Here is an 18,464-nt window from a genome sequence, read left to right as displayed (position 1 = left end):
CGCCAATCTCTCGCTAGTGTTACTGTATCATTCTCCTGTGCAATCACGAATGTTGCTACTCTGTGATGCTGATGCAGGCTTGAATCAGGCTCATGTGCTTCGACCCGGCAACAGTCTCGTATTGCAGCAGTAGACGATATGCTTTCTAGACCCATCCCACGAGCAACGATGAGAAAAGCAAGACAGCTGGATTCGATCCGCGGTGAGCTCGCTGGGTCTGAATCATGGACTAGCACATTCACCCTTCACCCTTCACCCTTCACGATTCGTGATTCGTGAGTCGTGATTGTCAACGACCACGTGGGAGCGACGGCCGACTGATTTGCTGTGACGCTTTGCCGGCATTAGCTTACCCAACGCAGCGCTTGGCTTGGATTAATTACATGGTCGAGCTACCAGCCATGCATGCAGAATGACGCTGACAGCTATCGCACTTGGATATGGTCATTGGCAAAGTGGATGCACGAACGTGCATGGGTTGCGCCCGCGGGTGTCGCCCAAGGAGCGAAGCACGAAGCATGAAGCGTGAAGCTTTCGTGCATATTCGTGATGTTTCGAGTACGAAGTGGGCAACATGATGTTCGATCTCACAATGACGAAAGGGTGAAAATTTTCTCTGTAGACAGACAGTGAGTGACTCGTGACTGACGACGACTTTCAGAAGACACAGTCACGAGTCACAGAGTGACGAGGAATAGAGTCATGAGTCGTAAAAATTCCTTCTTCTTGCCGCCCCCGCTCGCAGTCGAGAAAGGAGTCAATCGTGAATCTCGTGAATCACGAATGCTCGGATGGCCGGCTTTACCACAGGTGCAGGCTATATTCACGATTCGTGATTCACGATTATGTCCGACCAGTTACGAGGTCTGTAGCCGGAAATCACGAATATGCGTGCGACCGACCAGTAAAGCTCGCCCGGCTTGAGGTTGCCTGTGCCTGTGCCTACTAAGCTCAAGCTGGCCCTCACCCTTCTTCTTGCTCTTTGCTGTACAAGATTATCAGATATCGATACAGGAACACCGGCATCGCTGCTTGCTTGAGGATACACGTCTTGGCTCGAGAGGAGACTGCAAGGCACCCTAAGGACAACTCGATCAAACGGTTTTATTGGAACAACGGATTCGAGCAAGCACTCCCAGTTGCTCTTTGCCGCAATCAGACCTAGTCATTCGGTTCTCTTTATAGCTTGCACGCCTTCGCGCACAGGCAGTTGGCTTCCGATTTATCCCGTCCCTGGCACGGCCAACACAGTTTCGGCTCAATCCACGATGTTCGATTCGATAGAGGACGCGGTAGCAGACATCCGGGCAGGCAAGTTCGTTGTAGTGCTCGACGATGAGGACCGGGAAAATGAAGGCGACCTCATCATCTCAGCGTCGCTCTGCACAACACAGCAAATGGCATGGTTCATTCAACACACTTCGGGCTTTATCTGCATCGCACTCACGCCGGATCGCATCGCCCAACTCGAAATCCCCATGATGGTGCCCAACAACACGGAGAAGAACAAGACCGCCTACACCGTCACTGTCGACTACAAGCACGGTACCACAACGGGCATCTCTGCGCACGATCGAGCGCTTACCTCGCGCCAATTGGCGGACGAATCGCTCAGCGCGCAAGCTGATGACTTCACAAGACCGGGTCACATGAATCCGCTCAGGTATACACAGGGCGGAGTGAGGGTGAGGATGGGTCATACCGAGGCAAGTGTTGATCTGTGCAAGCTGGCAGGGCTGCCACCGGCAGGGCTTCTATGCGAACTCGTCGACCCTGACGACGAGGATGGAGGCATCGCGAGTAGGGACGCGTGTCTCAAGTTTGCCAAAAAGTGGGGGTTGAAGGTCACGACAATTGAGATGCTCAAAAAGTACAGGGAGCAGAAAGAGGGTGAGTTGGCCCACGATGACAGGCAAAGGCTCGCAGACGATCAGGTGAGAGGCGTCAAGATCGACGTGCAGAAAGTGGTGCCTCCGACAACAACTGCTGCGTGAATCGCCAGCTTGTTCGAAACGACACAGCGCCAATCGGACCGACGTTAGTGCCCTTCCGTTGCTCGTGCTGCTTGCTTCCTCTACTGTTCAAGCAAGAAATGCGCAAACATGTACACATGGCCAACTGAACTCCAACCTTGTTGCTCTCACATGGCGTGCAATGATACACCAAGTTACATGCAGCTGAGCTATCACATTGTACTTGCCAGATAGCGGAGCGACACTCAGCACAACTCCGGTCTCTATCGCAGTGTTGTTTCTTCAAAGCTCTGCGCCAAATGGTGCCAGTAGGATGGATTGCCCAAGCACGAACCACAGCATAGCATGTAAGCCGGGGCGAGTCAAGGCTCGATCACGAGACCTTGGTGCTTGATGCTTGATGCTTCGTGCTTTGCCCGCCCAATCGTGAATCGTGAATCTTCCTAGGTCTAACAATTATCCAGGTGGGAAAATTTTGAATCGAGTCGTGAGTCGTGAGTGAGTCTGTGAGTCTGTGAGTCGGGCGGCGAGGATTTTTGTTCTTCTGGCTTCTTCCCTGTCACAGCCTGCCGACGCGTTCTATGAAAAGATGGATGAGCTCAGAAAGCGCGCAAGCTCAGCAGCACTCACGACTCTTCTGCAGCGTCAGCACAGAGAGAGAAAGAGAGACACACTCGTGACTGACGACTGGCTGAGAAGGAAAGGAGAAAGAGAGAGTCTGTGAGTGCGAGCGCAGTTCTTCTTGAAAGCTCAATGAACGCAGTGCAACACTCACGACTCGTGACTTGTTTTTTTTGCTGATCCGCGCGCACGCTCACACACACTCGCTCGGCCCAAGTTGCAAGTGTCGCTGCTTTGTTCCACCAACTCGATCGTCACCATCAAAAGCGATATCAGGCTCGCCGTATTATCGACACATTCTACACATTCAAGCGGATAGGCTGTCAAAGCAGGATTCACAACACAGCAGTTCGACTCATCGTGACGTAAGCGTAGCAGCGCCTTTTCAGCTAGGTTTCGCGCGGCGGCTGCTGGAACTCTCGTACTCTGATAGCCCCAAACCATGTCGGCACCCATCTTTGCCCAAGAGGCTACGCAGGAGCGAGCCGAGAATGCACGTCTATCCTCCTTTGTCGGCGCAGTCGCTCTCGGCGATCTGGTCAAGACTACGCTTGGTCCGAAAGGCATGAACAAGATCCTTCAGAGTGTCGGATCCAACGATATTGTCGTCACCAACGACGGTGCCACCATCCTGAAATCGATCCATCTCGATAATGCTGCGGCCAAGATTCTCGTCAACATCTCCAAGGTACAGGATGACGAAGTTGGTGATGGCACCACCAGTGTTTGCGTGCTTGCTGCTGAGTTGCTCCGGGAAGCCGAAAAGTTGATCGAGATGCGCATTCACCCGCAGACCATCGTCGAAGGCTACCGCATCGCTTCGGCCGCCGCGCTGAAAGCGCTCGAAGATACTGCTGAGGATCATGGCACTGACGCAGCCACGTTCCGCGAGGATCTGCTCAACATTGCGCGCACCACGCTCAGCTCCAAAGTACTCTCGGCCGATAAAGACTACTTTGCGAATCTCGCCGTCGACGCAGTGTTGCGCCTCAAGGGGTCGACCAACTTGGAGCACATTCAGATCATCAAGAAAGCCGGTGGCAAACTTACCGATTCTTACCTCGACGAAGGCTTCATCCTCAACAAAAAGATCGGCACCAACTGTCCCAAGTCGCTCAGCAATGCCAAGATCCTTATCGCCAACACGTCGATGGATACGGACAAGATCAAGGTGTTTGGTGCACGTGTTCGCGTCGAGGGAACGGGCAAGTTGGCCGAACTGGAACGTGCCGAGAGGGAAAAGATGAAGGCCAAGGTGGACAAGATCAAGGCGCACGGTATAACGTGTTTCGTCAACAGGCAGTTGATCTACAACTACCCGGAATCGCTCTTGGCGGAAGCAGGCATCATGTCGATTGAGCATGCGGATTTCGAAGGTGTCGAACGGTTGGCACTGGTGACGGGTGGTGAGATCGCCTCGACATTTGATCGACCGGATCTGGTCAAGTTGGGATCATGTGGTAAGATTCAGGAGGTCATGATTGGCGAGGACAAGTTGATCAAGTTTAGCGGTGTGGCTGCTGGCGAAGCGTGCACGGTGGTTCTGCGAGGTGCCACCAGTCAGATGCTCGACGAAGCCGAACGATCTCTGCACGATGCGCTGTCGGTGCTGTCTCAGACGGTGGGCGAAACGCGCGTACTGCTCGGTGGTGGGTGTGCCGAAATGTCCATGTCGAAAGTGGTCGACGAAGCCGCACGTTGCACGTCTGGCAAGAAAGCGATTGCCACCGAGAGTTTCGCCAAAGCTCTACGACAGCTGCCGACCATCTTGGCGGACAACGCCGGTCTGGACAGCAGCGAGCTCGTCGCCCAATTGAGAGCTGCCCATCAACAAGGCAACAAGACGGCTGGCTTGGACCTCGATGTTGGCAAGGTGGCGGATATGAAACAAAAGGGTGTTAGGGAGAGCTACAAGTTGAAGCGCCAGGTGGTCGTCAGTGCTACCGAAGCAGCAGAGATGATTCTCAGGGTGGATGATATTCTCAAGTGCGCTCCTAGGAGACGTGAGGCTCATTAGATCATCCCATAATCTAGGTCGTTTGGCGAATTTCGAAAGCAGATGCTTGCTTTGACACAGTCAAACGTATTGTTCAGACGAGCGTGCTCGTGCGCGTGAGAAACCACGGTGAACGTATGCCGTGAAGTGAGAATCACGAATCGTCGGTTGCGCTTTTGACATTCACAGGCAGTGGGTCAATATTGACGATTGCGACTGCCATGCGTGAACAGTTCCAACAGAGGCTGCTTTCGCCATCCTTCACGCTTATGCCTCAGCGTTGGCAGCTGAACTTGAACGCTGGCCTGTGCAAAAAAAAGCTGCTTTCGATTCAAGTCTTTGTATTCGCCACACTGACAAACAGGCTTGCTGCTATGGTGCATGCTGAATTTGCTGTTACCTTGCGTGTGATGCGCGCGGCTAACTAGCTTCTGTAATGATCTGTTCATGGTCTCATTCGCCGAATCGAGCACTGACAAACCTGAGTCTGAGTTTTTCTACACACCATTGCTGTCATCTCATCCAGCCGATATGCAACATTCGTCGCTCACACCCAGGGGAATCAAACAGTTGACCAAGAGTGAGGCGTTGCTCTTGCCGCTTAGACAACAATCACCGCAACAGCCCGAGCACCACACGCTCGCACAAAGCTTGCAACGCCACCGTTCTCTGAACCATTCGTCATTGCCAAAGCAAGATCTGAATCATCTAATCGCGTTCAGCCAACCTCTCCAAAATGACCGAGATCTCTTCGTCGTTCAACTTTCTAAACCTCTTTTGCTGTTGCACCTCCTTTGACAACGTGCTCGAATCCAATTGTGCGATACCGCCTTCGTCGTCGCCGCCCAAAGTGACCTTGGCTGCGTCGGGACCACCTACGATGGCCACTTCCAGCTCGCTTGGCTTGAGGTCCTGTGCGAGTACCGTAGCTAGCGTGTTGACTGCGAGATCGAGTGTTTGTTGCATGGTCAAGTTGGACGAAATGTGTTCTGCTTCCAGTGCCGCTGCGTCTGTAGCTGATGCGCCTGCTGGTGCTTCGGGCACCGCACTGGCAGCATCACCCGTGGTGGTGGTGGAAGACTTCTTGAACTGTTTTTCCAAAAAGTTGGTCGCTTCCGTCTGCTTTACACCTGCAGCGGTAGCTCGGAATCCGACATAGTATCCAGCTGGATCGATCTTGAAAATCTGAGGTCCACGTTCGGCATCGATACCGACCAAAATCATTGAAACACCATACGGCCTCATTGCAGCACGTTGCGTATACACCTGGTTCATGTTGGCCATCCTCTTGGCGAGCAGATCGGGTGTGATGGCGTAACCGTACTTGTACTTGAAATCGGCCGCTTCCATTTTCGCCCTTTGCACCTGCGCTCGAGCATCAGCGACGCGACCCGTCATGATGCATCCAATCTCAGGAGTGAGGTTGAAGATGTTGGTGACAGACGAGGCATCGATGAGCTTGTCGGGGACCTTCTTTTGCCCCACAACGACGGAACAGTCTTTGCCACGGACGGCGATGCTAGTTAGCCCGGCGGTGTTGATCGCCTTGAAGGCATACTCGACCTGGTACAGCCGTCCGTCCGGGGAGAAGATGGTGAGATATCGGTCGTACGACGAGCGCGACATTGTGAGAGCGTATGTTTGTACTAAGCACTAGACGATCGAATCTTGTGAGCGCGGAGTGCTTGCAAACCCAAGGAAGGGAGAGTCTCGGTGTTGAAAGCTCAACGTTTCGAGGACGAACGCCAGATATCAGTCGTGCTGTAGTAGAAGGTGAAGATTCGGCAATTAAGGCTGCTAGAGCAATGCTGAACGAGGTAGACGATGATGACGACGATATGGAAAGGAAAAGTGGAATGTGCACCAAAAAGTGACACTCGTGACTTTCACTTGGCTACTCTCAGTGGTGAGTGCTCCACACGCTGCACTGACGACGCGGTCTGAGCGTTTCTTGTTGGCCACGCCTGCTTCTGACTTTGAGAGAGACTCACGCCTGGCAGAGAGGCACTGCACACTCGATCACCACTCACGACTCGTGACTTACGCGCGCATCCGCTTGAACAAGCACGAAGCCTTTGTGTTGGAATTAATGACCATTTTGGCAGCGTTTCATCGCCGATTTGATCCATTCGTGCTTGTTTCCCGATTGAGACAGACCGTTCCACGTGATTCACGATCAACCATCGTGAATTCAAATTGGAGCAGCTTTCTTGTGTCTGTTTGCAACTCGTGACTTTGTGCTTGATTGCGCTTCTGAGCTCAGAAAAGAAGAAGGAGGAGGAGAAGAAAAAAAAAAATCAAATTTTTCTTTTTTGTCTTTGGCAAAGGCGTTCTAAGTTAGCTAAATTAGGCCAAAGCGGAAAAGAAGACCGACTCGTCGTTACTGCCTGAGTGAATCCCAACTGGAATTTTTTCTGTAGGTCCAAAAGCTTGTTGAGCTCGAGCTTGGTCGCCATCAGAAGATTAGTGCTGTGCTGCCCTCGCTTCACAACACCACATCGGATCCCTGTCTCGTTTCGTCTCGTGACTGCAGAGACGTTCTCAGCACTACACATCACAGCTGCATTCATTCATTCGTTCGGCTTTGTCGTTCGGCACGGTTGCCCTCGTGCGCAGCTTTTCTTCTTTTCTTGCAGCCTTTCCTACACTGGACGCAGCAGCTCGCCTAACCTCATCTTGCTAGTCTCATACCATCGTCACCATGTCGTCCGCACCAACCCACATCCTCTTCGAGTGCGCCACGGGATGTGCCGTCTTCGAGGTTGCCGCCGTCGAGGAGATCGGCTCGCTCACGCGTGCGGTTCAGGAGAGCGTCAATGAAGTCAACACTTTCGGCAAAATGGTCAAGCTTCTCTCCTTTTCGCCCTTCAAGAACGCCCTCGACGCACTCCAAGCCTCACTCGACATTTCGGAAGGTGTTGTCAACGATTATCTCAAGTCGCTCCTCACACTCAACCTCTCGTCTGGTAAGAAGAAGAGCGTCATTCTCGGTGTTCAGGACAGGAACCTGGCTTCTTCCATCGTTGGTGAGCTCGGCATCCCATGCGACACTGGCGAGACCTCGCTCGAACTCATCCGTGGTGTTCGTCAGCATGCTGAGAAGCTGCTCAAGGGTATGGCGGATGGCGATCTTGCCAAGGCGCAGCTCGGTCTCGGTCACAGTTACTCGCGTTCCAAAGTCAAGTTCAACGTCAACCGAAGTGACAACATGATCATTCAGGCGATTGCTTTGCTCGACACTCTTGACAAGGACGTTAACACTTTTTCCATGCGTGTTCGCGAATGGTACGGCTGGCACTTTCCCGAACTTGTCAAGTTGACCACCGACAACCTCACGTACGCCAAACTTGCCAAGCTGATCCGCAACAAGGAGCGTCTCTCGGAAGAAGACGTCGAGGACATGACCGACATTCTTTCCGGCGATGAAACCACCGCCAAGAACATCCTCGACGCCGCTCGTGCTAGCATGGGTCAAGAAATCGGTGAGCTCGACATGCACAACATTCTCAACTTTGCCGACCGCGTCATCAACCTTGGCGAGTACCGCAAAAACATGCACAAGTATCTCATCGAAAAGATGCACCTCGTTGCGCCCAACCTCTCAGCGCTTCTGGGTGAGATCATCGGTGCTCGTCTCATCAGTCACGCTGGTTCGTTGACCAACCTGGCCAAGTACCCCGCCTCGACGGTACAGATCTTGGGTGCTGAAAAGGCGCTTTTCCGTGCGCTCAAGACCAAAGGCAACACGCCCAAGTACGGTCTGATCTATCACGCTTCTGCCATTGCACGTGCTGCGCCCAAGAACAAGGGTCGCATGTCGCGTTTCCTCGCCAACAAGATCTCGATCGCTTCGCGCATCGACTGCTTCTCCGACACGCCCACCACCAAGTTCGGTGAAGTGCTGGCGGTGCAGGTGGAAGAGCGTCTGGCATTCTACGAAACGGGTAAGGCACCGAGCAAGAACTCGGACGCTATGAGCAAGGCGATCAAGGCGATTGAGGAGGCTGCGGGCGATCTGATGGACGAAGATGCGGATGACGACGACGAGAATGACGACGAGGAGCAGATGCCTGCTGCTGTAGGTGTCACAGATCCAGCAGATAAGAAGAGCAAGAAGGACAAAAAGGACAAGAAATCCAAATCCAAGTCTTCCGACAAAGACAAAAAGAAGGAGGTCGAGAAGGCGGCCAAAAAGGCGGCAAAGGAGTCCAAGAAGGACAAGAAGGACAAGAAGGACAAGAAGGAAAAGAAAGAAAAGAAGCCCAAGAAGTGAGAGAGCTAAGCTTCCCTTGCTTTCTCCACCCTCTTTCGCACTCCTTTCTAGCCATTCTCTTGACGCACCCATGCATTCTTGACATCTTTTCTGTCCATAGCCGATCGTGTTTCTGCACTCTGTACTCTAGTCCCGTGGTTCTCTTCTCAATACTTTTCCATCGATAAGATCGTGTTTGAGAATGACTGATCGTTGAACGTCACAGTGGAAGACGATGTAAAGACGACGCATGGCATTTCTGGCCGATTCACGATTCGTGATTGGTGCGTGGGTTCCATCACAGAATCACGAATGGCAAGCTGTGAGCACAGCCCGAAACATAAAAATGTGGAGACATTCACGATTATTCGTGATTCGTGATTCGTGATTTCAGGGTTCGAAATGCCCGTGCGTTGCGGTCTCAAACCCACGCCACGAATGCTTCGTGCTTGTTGTCGCAGCACTCCCCGGTCCTATCGATGCGAACCTAACCTGGATCGCCTCATCGACGCACTTCCGACGAGGTGTGCTCATCAACGAATCTGGTGACTGCATCGACTTGCGTCTCGAGTCGGCCATCTTGCAAAAGGCTTTCTGAACGCGACGTGCGCTTGCGATCGTGCCATTTTGCTTGGCACGCCGCGATCCACAATGATCGCCAACCTACCCGCACAAGAGAAGCAGGCGTTCTTTTCGCTGCTCGACGAGTACTTTGCTTCGCGTCCAAATCGCCTTGCCTCATCTTGCAGCACTGCTACACCTGTCTCCACACAGCGAGGAGTAGCAGGGCTGACGGATCGAGCCACATCTGCGGCGGGGAATGCAGCGGGAGCTGCGGCTAGCGCAGCGGTGAGCAACGCACTCCGAGACCAATTTTCTCGCAACGGTCTTGCTTCCAAGGGTGCACCGCCTCCTGCACCGGCTGCTAGCACGAAACCGGGATTCAACGTCGCTGCCAGTGTAGTCAGTGGTAGATCGATCCGAGAAATCAATTTGGGCTCCAGAACAAGCTCTACTTCAAGCGTCCCAAAGGCGACCACACCACCATCTACAGCATCAAGAACCCTCCCGCCGCCGACCAGGACCGCTGCTGGCATTCCAGCTCCAGCTCCAGCTCCAGCCCAGCCTACAAGCAGTCTGCCAGACGGTGTGATAGGCAAAGCTCAAGTGCTCTACGATTACGGCGACGGAACAGACCAAGACGACCTTGTTGCGAAGGAGGGAGAACATGTGTATCTGACCGAAAGCATCTCGGATGATTGGTGGAGGGCGATGTCTCATGATCAGACCCGACAGGGAATTATCCCTAGTACCTACGTTAGGCAGTTGTAGGAAGAAGGGTGAGGTACGCACTAGACTCAGGACGGGTTGGCGTGGAGCGAAGAGACCGAGGATTTCAGGCCCTGATGCTGAGACTGAGATCGAGACTGGAGCAACTCGACAATCTGTAAGGCCAGGTCATTGGAATGTTGCTTGTCCTCTTTCCGTCTTCGTTCTTCCCTTGCAAGATCCTCTTGTCTCTGTCTCTCCTGCCGGTCTACCTCCTCTCGCTTCCACCTCTCCTCACGATCGAGCCTCTCCTTCTCCAATTGCACCTGAGCAAGAGCTCGCCGTGTCTTGAGCTTCTCTCGCTTTGTCTTTTCCTCTTCCTTCTTGATACGTGCCTGATTCCTCTCCTCCTTGGACTGTACAAGTGTTGCAATCAATGCATCCCGTATTTCTGCTGCCTTCCTAGGTGAAGTCCTTGCTCTCTTTGCCGCTGGACGAAGGGGTGTTCTTGACCGAGAGCTTGACTGAGACTCCGATTGCTGCCTGTCAGCTACTAATTGCTCCTCTTCTGCCGCATCTTCATCTTCCATGTAGCTTTGACGACCAGAGCCATTTGGTGTCACTGGTCTAAACAGCCTTTTGCCCATAGGACTGGCCTGAGAGCTGGCTGCCAATTGATCCAAAGAGGGCAAACCTCTTCCATTCAATGCACTCTCCAACTCATCGTCTGTTCCATCGATTTCAAGGTCAGTCTCAATGCCTTCCTCCTGATTTCCTGCTGTGTTGTTGCATGAACCAGAGTCTGACGCATCTCCAGCATCATAGGAGCCTGCTTGAAATACCTCTGAACGTGTTGTATCACCACGGTTATTAGCCATCCTGTGCCAGTCCTCAAACCACGAATGTTTTGCAACCAATCGCCGGCGCTCGAGGTGTGCCTGTGATAACCAAAGGTCATCGTCAGTCTAGCTTGTTTGGAGTCATTCAGCAAAAATACTGTTTTGTACTTACTGGACTGCCCTCTGAAAGGTGCTCGAAGAGCAAACCACTGCCTGTCTAACCAAGTCTCTCACGCTCTGCTATGTACTGACGGTGCATTGTCAATATCTTGGACTTGATGCGGCCCCATTCGATTTTTTGCTCCTCTGGGAAGACTAACGGGAAGATAGCTTGCAGCATAGTAGACATTTTCCTCTTGAGACCCTTCTCCTGCTCTTTTGTGGCCCGTCCAGGAATGAGTAACTGGTACCGAAGATTGCGCTTGAGCACATTGACCAAAGTTTGTGTCTCCTCGTTGCTCCAGACATAGTTCCTCCTGCCTGTCTTGCTTGCCGGAACAGCCTTGCGTTGCGTTGATGGATTGTTGGTGTTGGTAGCTGACATATTTGATAGCTTGTGCCGGTGTGAACACACAAGTGAAAGTGAAAAGCCTCCACCTATGGTGCTGCGCTTGGAACCGTGACTTGAGTGTCTATGCTCCCGATTTTGAGTGTACTCCATGCTCCCGATTTCAGATTTACTCCAGACAGGATACACAGCTGCTGGGCTGTGATTATTTTACTCCGGAGTTCCGAGCTTTGGAGCTCATTTTGGCAGCGACCGATCACTTATAGCTCCGGAGGTTTTGGATTACTCCAGTCGGGATGAACCCCCATAATCACGAATGCCATGGAATCTAAATCTTGACCCGATGTAGTCGCTTTGAGAGAGTCAGGATCGGGTAGATGAATAAAGCGAGCAGAACATGCCAGATTCAGAGAATCTTCGTGAGTGCAAAATCAACTCACGACTTTATACGAGCAGGTCGACCCATGTTCCAGAAAGCGCGGTTCGGCGTGTCCCCTCGCCGAAACAGGTGGTTCGATCGAACGTGGCACCACGGAGCGAGAACACGAATTCACGATTGTGATTGATGTGACATCAGAGACACGCTGTCACAACGTCAGAATCGATCCGTGTTTCAGGAGACCAGCTTCGTACGTACAGTATCTCAGCGTTCGCAATGCCAAGAAACTGGTGCGGACACAGCAGCATGTCAGTAGGATGGAATCACAAATGCTGGAAAAGCGTGCAAGGCTGAAAAATTCGGTCTGCCCTTTGCAAGCTCGATTGACAGTCGGAGATCGAATCACGAATCACGAGTAGTTGTGAATACTGTACGTTGACCAAAGTCAAAGTGGCGCTGACTCGGTGGTGCGCGTCCTGCGACATTCCCGATTTAAGCGATTCTTGATTCAGCTGAGTTTTGACTTGCAAACAATTCCGGAGTCAGGGTGAGACGCGGGAGTCGTGAGTATGCAAAGTCTGCTAGCAACCATGTTTCTCGTTCAAAGTGGGACGACATAGCGGTTGGCAAAGCCATAGACCGCGCACTAAGTTAGCTCGACCACCTCGTTCAAGCTTGCTCGCTCATTCTAGACACAAAGGCCACTTGGATCTTAGCGACTGCATCTGTAGCCATCTCTTCATCCTGTGCACATAGAAGGATACAACTTGTGCTACAATCGCACGTGATTGCGAGTCGTCCTGCAGTGTTTGCGCTCGATTAACCACTTTGCCAAGGCCAAGGCGATTGATTCGAGTAGATTAACCCTGTAACAAGAGGAGGTACCAGCACAAGCCGAGCAAAGTGCCACCTGACGTTTGGATCGTCTTCGGCTAAGACGGCGGTTCAAGGTTGGGTATAGGGTTATGATGGTGCAGCGAGGTGATGGCCAGGGCAAAAAGATGTGAGCGTGGCTAGGTGCGTTGTAAAGCAAGAGCCTGATTTGGAATCGCGCCAAGAGTCGGAGATGCGTCCGGCAAAGCGAACAAGATCCGCATGAACACACGCACAATTAAAGCACTCGTGACTGTTACCTGACCATGATTCAATTCGTGATTGGCAGCGAGTTAGAGCAAGCGTGGTGGCAATCGTGAATGTTGAATTTTGGGTTTTCACGGGGCGACGTATCACTTATCCGTTGCGCCAAAGCCTTGAACGCATGCGGTCTGTTTGGCGTTGAGGCAATGACAGGTGGCGATCGCATGTACGATCGCATGCTGTGGGGACGCAGGACGCTTGATCCTCATGCAGTCAGGGCCACACTAAAACTTGCGGCTCAAAATACGTTTGTTGCTTGCACATCTTGGCTTGCACATCTTGTACAGTATCCGTTACTAAAAATGCACCAGCAAGCGAGGTAGTTGACCCGATATCGCGTTGAAAACAATTCGATGTTTTCCAGGCATGCGTCAAGCCTCCGACTTGACAAGCTCTGAGATCCAAATGCGATCTTGCAGCATAGCTGCAACGCTAAACATTGAGATGATGCCGTCATCGATCGGCACCCGACATGAACAAGCTTGCTTTGCTGGCTTCTGGGTGTCGTAAAACACACTAAACCTTGAAAGCTTGAAATTTTGCGATACGAATTTGATCGAGACGGATAGCGTATGCTGAGAGTGAAGCCTTGCCGCTCACTCTCGTGAGGTGTGGAAGTCAGTGAGTTCATTCTGGCACGACGCAAGCGGAAACCGCAGCATCTCAAGCGCAGTACGGAAGATCTATCCGATTGTTTTAGCGCGTGTCTTAAGTAAGTGTAGATGCGAGACTTGGTCGGCTTTCGCTACTGCTCAACAAAGCACGATCGATTGGCTTTGCTCGAGTGGTGAGTGACTGGCGCCGAACCACTGGCCGATGAACGTGCCGAACGAGAACCGGAAGGTTCCCGCTCTGTGTATGCCTTCGATAGAGTCTAGTTGATTCTGCCAAAACAAGGTTAGCGAAAGTCAAGAATCACGAGGGTGAAAGAAGTGGGTTCCAATCTGTCTGTTAAGCGAGACACGCCCTCTCACTGCCAGTCTGGGTGGATCAGAAGCGGTTGCACAGTGTTGTAAATCGAAATTATTATAATACGTGGCAATGCTACACGCACGATGCTGCAAGCCATTGGGTTTGTTTGTTTGCGGTTACGTCAAAACACTGTACAGGCGGGCAATTTGTGATTCTGCCGTTGGAGCACCAGAACGCTTCACCCGATGCGGCGTGGGAATTTCTTTTGTTGTTTTTTGTTTTCGGTTGCTCCAGTGTGCTTAAGCGCCTGGAATGTCTTCTGGCGCTTAACACGTTGCATCATCCCCAACAGCTCACATTGGAACCTCGAGCCGCTTCCTCGCAAATTCTAGTCAACAGTCGATTTGTATCGATAGCATATTCGACCATATGAAATTAGGGTTTACGCTCGGATTGATGATTTTTTTTCTCCTTTCAGAAGCTGCGCTTTTCGTTGCTGCCTGCATCGACATCGTGCCGCAACGTAAGATGGGTCAGTTCTGCCAGGCCCGGCCGTGGTTTGCATAGTCGAGAAAACTCAGCACGCTAACCAAAGAAAAAAAAACACAAACCATAAAGATGACAAAAACAGTTTTGCATCTGGCGGCACTGTGAATGAACATACCTTAAAGGGGCTTTCGTTTCCTCCCAGATTTGATCGTGATTAATGTTTGGAAATATATAGATTGATCAAAATTCAAGAATCACGAATACAGGGGAACCCCACAGGTTGTGCAGGCCATTCAATAGCCTGCGTGTTAAGTTCAGCCGGGAAGAGGTCACAGGACATCCAATGAGTCGTTCCCGCCGAAAGACATGAGCGAAAGCAGTAACAGGTGAGGGCGCCTCCGAAGAACCACACCGCACAACTCAAGATTGGGCGAGAGGCGAGAGAGTGCAAAAAAAAATGGTTGGTCTGGTTCGAAACTGTGAATATCTGACCCACCATGACAATGGTCCAATTTGCGTTCAACCCCCAACAACAGCCAAGGAGCGGTGCCGTCCCGACAATTCGAACATGCAACTACTCATCACATAGCGGTGATAGACGCGATCGGAGGGGCAACGACGAAACCTGAGTGGAATAGGGTATAGACCAGTTTCCTACCTTTTTTCGTACTGCTGGTGCGTGCTTTTCTGAACAATCTAGGAAGCAATTAATGTAATGGTTGTGCAACGATCCCAGTATGGGAAACGTGCTTGAGCGTTGAAGCGCTAACTTATACCGTTTGATTCGCCGGAAAGTGCGTGTAGACATTTCGCCTCGTTTCGGGTTGTCGCTCAATATAATCTTGTTGTCTGACTCTTGCATGTCATACGATGCGACCCTACTTGTGTCGCAGCCCTCGTCCCTGTTAGAGGTACTGTAAGATCGACAAGCGAACCAGAGCTTTGAGGTCCAGTCGTCACCCGTGTCTGAGTGTTCCAGTGGATCCAAACAGTACGTGGTACTTTGTGGCGTAAATAAATCACCACGCTGAGTTGGCCCGCGTCTCGGGTTGACGCACGTCGACTCGGCTGTTGTTGGAACAACACACCATTCGTAATTTGTGGCTTGAGATAAGCGAGTCAAAAGCTGCCAGCGCAGCGAACCCAAATCGTGAATCTCGAATGGTTGCAAGCGCCAAGCTCTTCAACAGCCTGTGGCTTGAAATAGGTACGCTGCCGTGTACCAGCTCCTTGGTACAGTATGTGCGCCGAAATCGATTCACGATTTGGTGGCCTCTCAATCGTGAATAAGGCAGGCAGCAAACTTGTGTCGCGTTCAGCAGCCATCATACCGTGCGAGTCCGGCGAATCTGAAGCGTTCGCAGCTCGGTTGTTACTGTTGTGTTCTGTCGTGTTACTGTTGTGGCTCTTGTTACGTCTCGCCGTAGGCTGACTATCAGCGAAATTTTTGTTCGATTCATTCCAACGGCAACCAGAGCCGCGATGAAGACCTGAGATCATGGCCAACGCAGACAGGGAAAGAGAAAGGTCACCAGATTTACTGCAATTTTAACAATCGTGAATAACATGTGGACGCATGGCTTTCAGTCACGCAGGGAGAATTTGCTCCAACTTGACCTGACTCGAACGAGGCGACGCTTCGACGCAAGCCCTACCCGAGCTCATGTGGCTGACCACCGAGACAGAAACAGGAATGTACTGTAAACACGCAATTGGATAACCAGCGTAGATCGGGGCGAGTGACTGCCCTGCGTGTCTGGCAGCAACGCCATTCGCAGGACAGACCAGTCTCAAACTCTGTGTTGCCGATACCGACACAGTACAAAGAAGGTGCCTGACATGAAGAACGTCACTGAAGGGCAAATGCACCCAAGTCTGCCGTCAGATGGGTGGCGACACGATTTCTGGCTTGAGCTCAAGCGTGGGTGCCTGCATTTCAACTCGCTTAGTTCGAGATTCTAAATGGATGATGCCCTAATATCGTCTCGTCACGTCTCAGGGTTCCGTCGGGTCAAAATCTTCACCCTGATGCGCCACCTGCCAAGGGTTTCATTCGTGATTGGTCTTTCGAATCGAGTAGTAGGCTCACGGCACCAACCATTTTTTGTCCACGGCATTCGAGTTGTGTGTTGGTGCTTCGCAACTGTTTAGCTAAGCAACGTCGATTGACTTCCACACCGTCGATTGTTCTGCTTTGCTCTTCACAAGACTATTGGCACTCGGGCCGGGGATTAACATGGGGTTTGCAGTCACCGCAAGCGGATTTAGCATTTGCATGGTCATGTTGCTGTCAAGAGCATGAACTGCACAGGCCGTGATTGTGCTGCTGAGCTTTTGAGATGAAAACATCAGCCACGCCAAGGCCGCATCCTCGCGCTTCGATGCGACGCTCTTGATGGCGAGGCTGTGCGAGCTTGTCAGAGTCATCTGATGCTTCGTTTCTGTTGACTCTTCCATATGCCCACGTACTGTGACCAACCTTGGCGCAAGCCATTGCAACTCGGACCGACCCTGCTCACTTGCTGAAACTAGGTGAACGCAGGTCATCAATGGCTCCAACCCATGCGGACAGGTAACAGAGAATCAAACATTCACCATGGTACTGCGAACCACATGTAGAGAGACTAGAGGCTCGAGGCTCGAGGCTGAGCACCTCATGTAAGCGAAACCCAACGAGCATGACATGCTCTCACGCAAATCGCCATGATTTTGCACTAGATTTAGGTGGCCTGTGAGCCGCAATGTACGTGGCGGCGCAGGGACTCCACCTGCAAATGTGCACCTGTAAACAGTCTACATCTAGGCGATCAGAAAAAGGATGAGGAGAGCTAGCCGAGCTTGCTAAGATAGTGTGGTCCAACACACAGTTCCGAGACGGTGCGAACGGCGGAAAAAGCAGAAAAGCAAACAAGCAAAAAAGCAAAGATTCAAAAAAAAAGCACCCAGCAGCCAAGAGTGTCGTTGGCCGTAAATGCGAAGAAGGAACATGGAGGCGATCGACTCGTCACTTGCCGCAAGCCGAACTCCCTAACTGCCAGCAAGTATCCGTCTCTGTATGAATCAACGAACACGTGCATCCAAGCTCCAGCAAAGCAGGTGCCACATGGAGCAACACTGGATCTAGATGGGGTTAATGGCGAACATTGTTCAGCTCCTGTTTGAATGACGGCAAATCGCGTAAGCACGGAGCGCAACGTTGATCGAAGCGCCAAGGAGTGGACATATAATGAAAGTCATGTTGACTGGTGGTAGGCGTCGGAGACTAAGCGGCGTCTCAAGAGGGGAAAAGGGTCTGTTCTGTTGGTTTGCCGAGTTCTATGAGCAAACGCCGCATTCTTGGAGGAACGAACGAGAGAAGAACAATCACGAGTATACCATTTGAATCACCTCTCCCCTCGCCCTCAAGGCTGTCTTGCGCCGTTCCTTGCACCAAAACTGAGGGTTTCGACTGATCCCACACAAGTGTGCTCTGATCGTGAGAAAGCAAACAATGAGTGCGAGTGCTGCTACTTGGTCGCGAAGCCCTGACGAGACGAACTTAGGGTCGGCTAATCATATTTGCCTTTCCTTTTGTTTCCTTTCTTCTTTTTCTCCCTCATCGTACTTATGTCTTGCTTTGACTCGTGATTAGATAACCATCCAGGCCTTCTGCTTGCGTCTTACAGTTTACTCAGAACCGAGTAACGTTCGACTGTTTGGTCATTGTCTTCCACTCTGTCAGGATAGTCAAGAGTGAGTGGCACTATCCGAGTGGCGCTCCACTTTCTCTGATGTGCATTTGTGCGACACGAGAGTCAAAGGCGGATTCAGAATGGCTCGGCAAAATACTCCGCAAACGCCCAGCAATCGTGAATGACGCGCCTGATGATCTGAGTAAGTCCAACTTGACCTGTTCCGAAAGCCATTCTCTGTGCACTCTGACTCTCCTCGAACTTCACGACCAATGTCTAGCCTTCCAACGTACGGCGAATACCACCTACTAGAGTGCATATTGCTTCGAGGGGAGAGACCAAGCTGGTTGTCGTAGCCCAGACGTGTGGACGATCTCGACTTGGGGCAGGCTCTCGTCACCGTATTCGAAGCAAGGCA

At 51.8% G+C, this 18,464-nt stretch overlaps 6 protein-coding genes across 6 annotated transcripts; 4 read left to right on the top strand and 2 right to left on the bottom strand.

Moving 5' to 3' along the window:
- Positions 1-1,268: 1,268 nt before the first annotated feature.
- Positions 1,269-1,994, top strand: UMAG_06236 (putative 3,4-dihydroxy-2-butanone 4-phosphate synthase; the record flags this gene model as incomplete). The annotated part of the gene is made up of 1 exon (XM_011394286.1): positions 1,269-1,994. The coding sequence occupies one exon, from the start codon at positions 1,269-1,271 to the stop codon at positions 1,992-1,994; it is 726 nt and encodes a 241-aa protein (XP_011392588.1).
- A 1,042-nt stretch (positions 1,995-3,036) lies between these two features.
- Positions 3,037-4,611, top strand: UMAG_06235 (putative chaperonin containing TCP-1 complex subunit CCT2; the record flags this gene model as incomplete). The annotated part of the gene is made up of 1 exon (XM_011394285.1): positions 3,037-4,611. One exon carries the CDS (start codon positions 3,037-3,039, stop codon positions 4,609-4,611), a length of 1,575 nt encoding a protein of 524 aa, XP_011392587.1.
- A 687-nt stretch (positions 4,612-5,298) lies between these two features.
- UMAG_06234 (putative proteasome core particle subunit alpha 1) lies at positions 5,299-6,216 on the bottom strand (the record flags this gene model as incomplete). Its single annotated transcript, XM_011394284.1, has 1 exon — positions 5,299-6,216. The coding sequence occupies one exon, from the start codon at positions 6,214-6,216 to the stop codon at positions 5,299-5,301; it is 918 nt and encodes a 305-aa protein (XP_011392586.1).
- Positions 6,217-7,291: 1,075 nt separating this feature from the next.
- UMAG_06233 (putative snoRNP complex protein NOP56) lies at positions 7,292-8,863 on the top strand (the record flags this gene model as incomplete). Its single annotated transcript, XM_011394283.1, has 1 exon — positions 7,292-8,863. One exon carries the CDS (start codon positions 7,292-7,294, stop codon positions 8,861-8,863), a length of 1,572 nt encoding a protein of 523 aa, XP_011392585.1.
- Positions 8,864-9,493: 630 nt separating this feature from the next.
- On the top strand, positions 9,494-10,174 carry UMAG_10969 (uncharacterized protein; the record flags this gene model as incomplete). Its single annotated transcript, XM_011394303.1, has 1 exon — positions 9,494-10,174. The coding sequence occupies one exon, from the start codon at positions 9,494-9,496 to the stop codon at positions 10,172-10,174; it is 681 nt and encodes a 226-aa protein (XP_011392605.1).
- Positions 10,175-10,200: 26 nt separating this feature from the next.
- On the bottom strand, positions 10,201-10,989 carry UMAG_12328 (uncharacterized protein; the record flags this gene model as incomplete). The annotated part of the gene is made up of 1 exon (XM_011394343.1): positions 10,201-10,989. One exon carries the CDS (start codon positions 10,987-10,989, stop codon positions 10,201-10,203), a length of 789 nt encoding a protein of 262 aa, XP_011392645.1.
- Positions 10,990-18,464: the final 7,475 nt, after the last annotated feature.

This window comes from Mycosarcoma maydis, chromosome 22, assembly GCF_000328475.2.
Source record: "Mycosarcoma maydis chromosome 22, whole genome shotgun sequence".
Lineage (NCBI taxonomy): Eukaryota > Fungi > Basidiomycota > Ustilaginomycetes > Ustilaginales > Mycosarcoma > Mycosarcoma maydis.
This window is presented reverse-complemented; position numbering and strand designations above follow the sequence as displayed.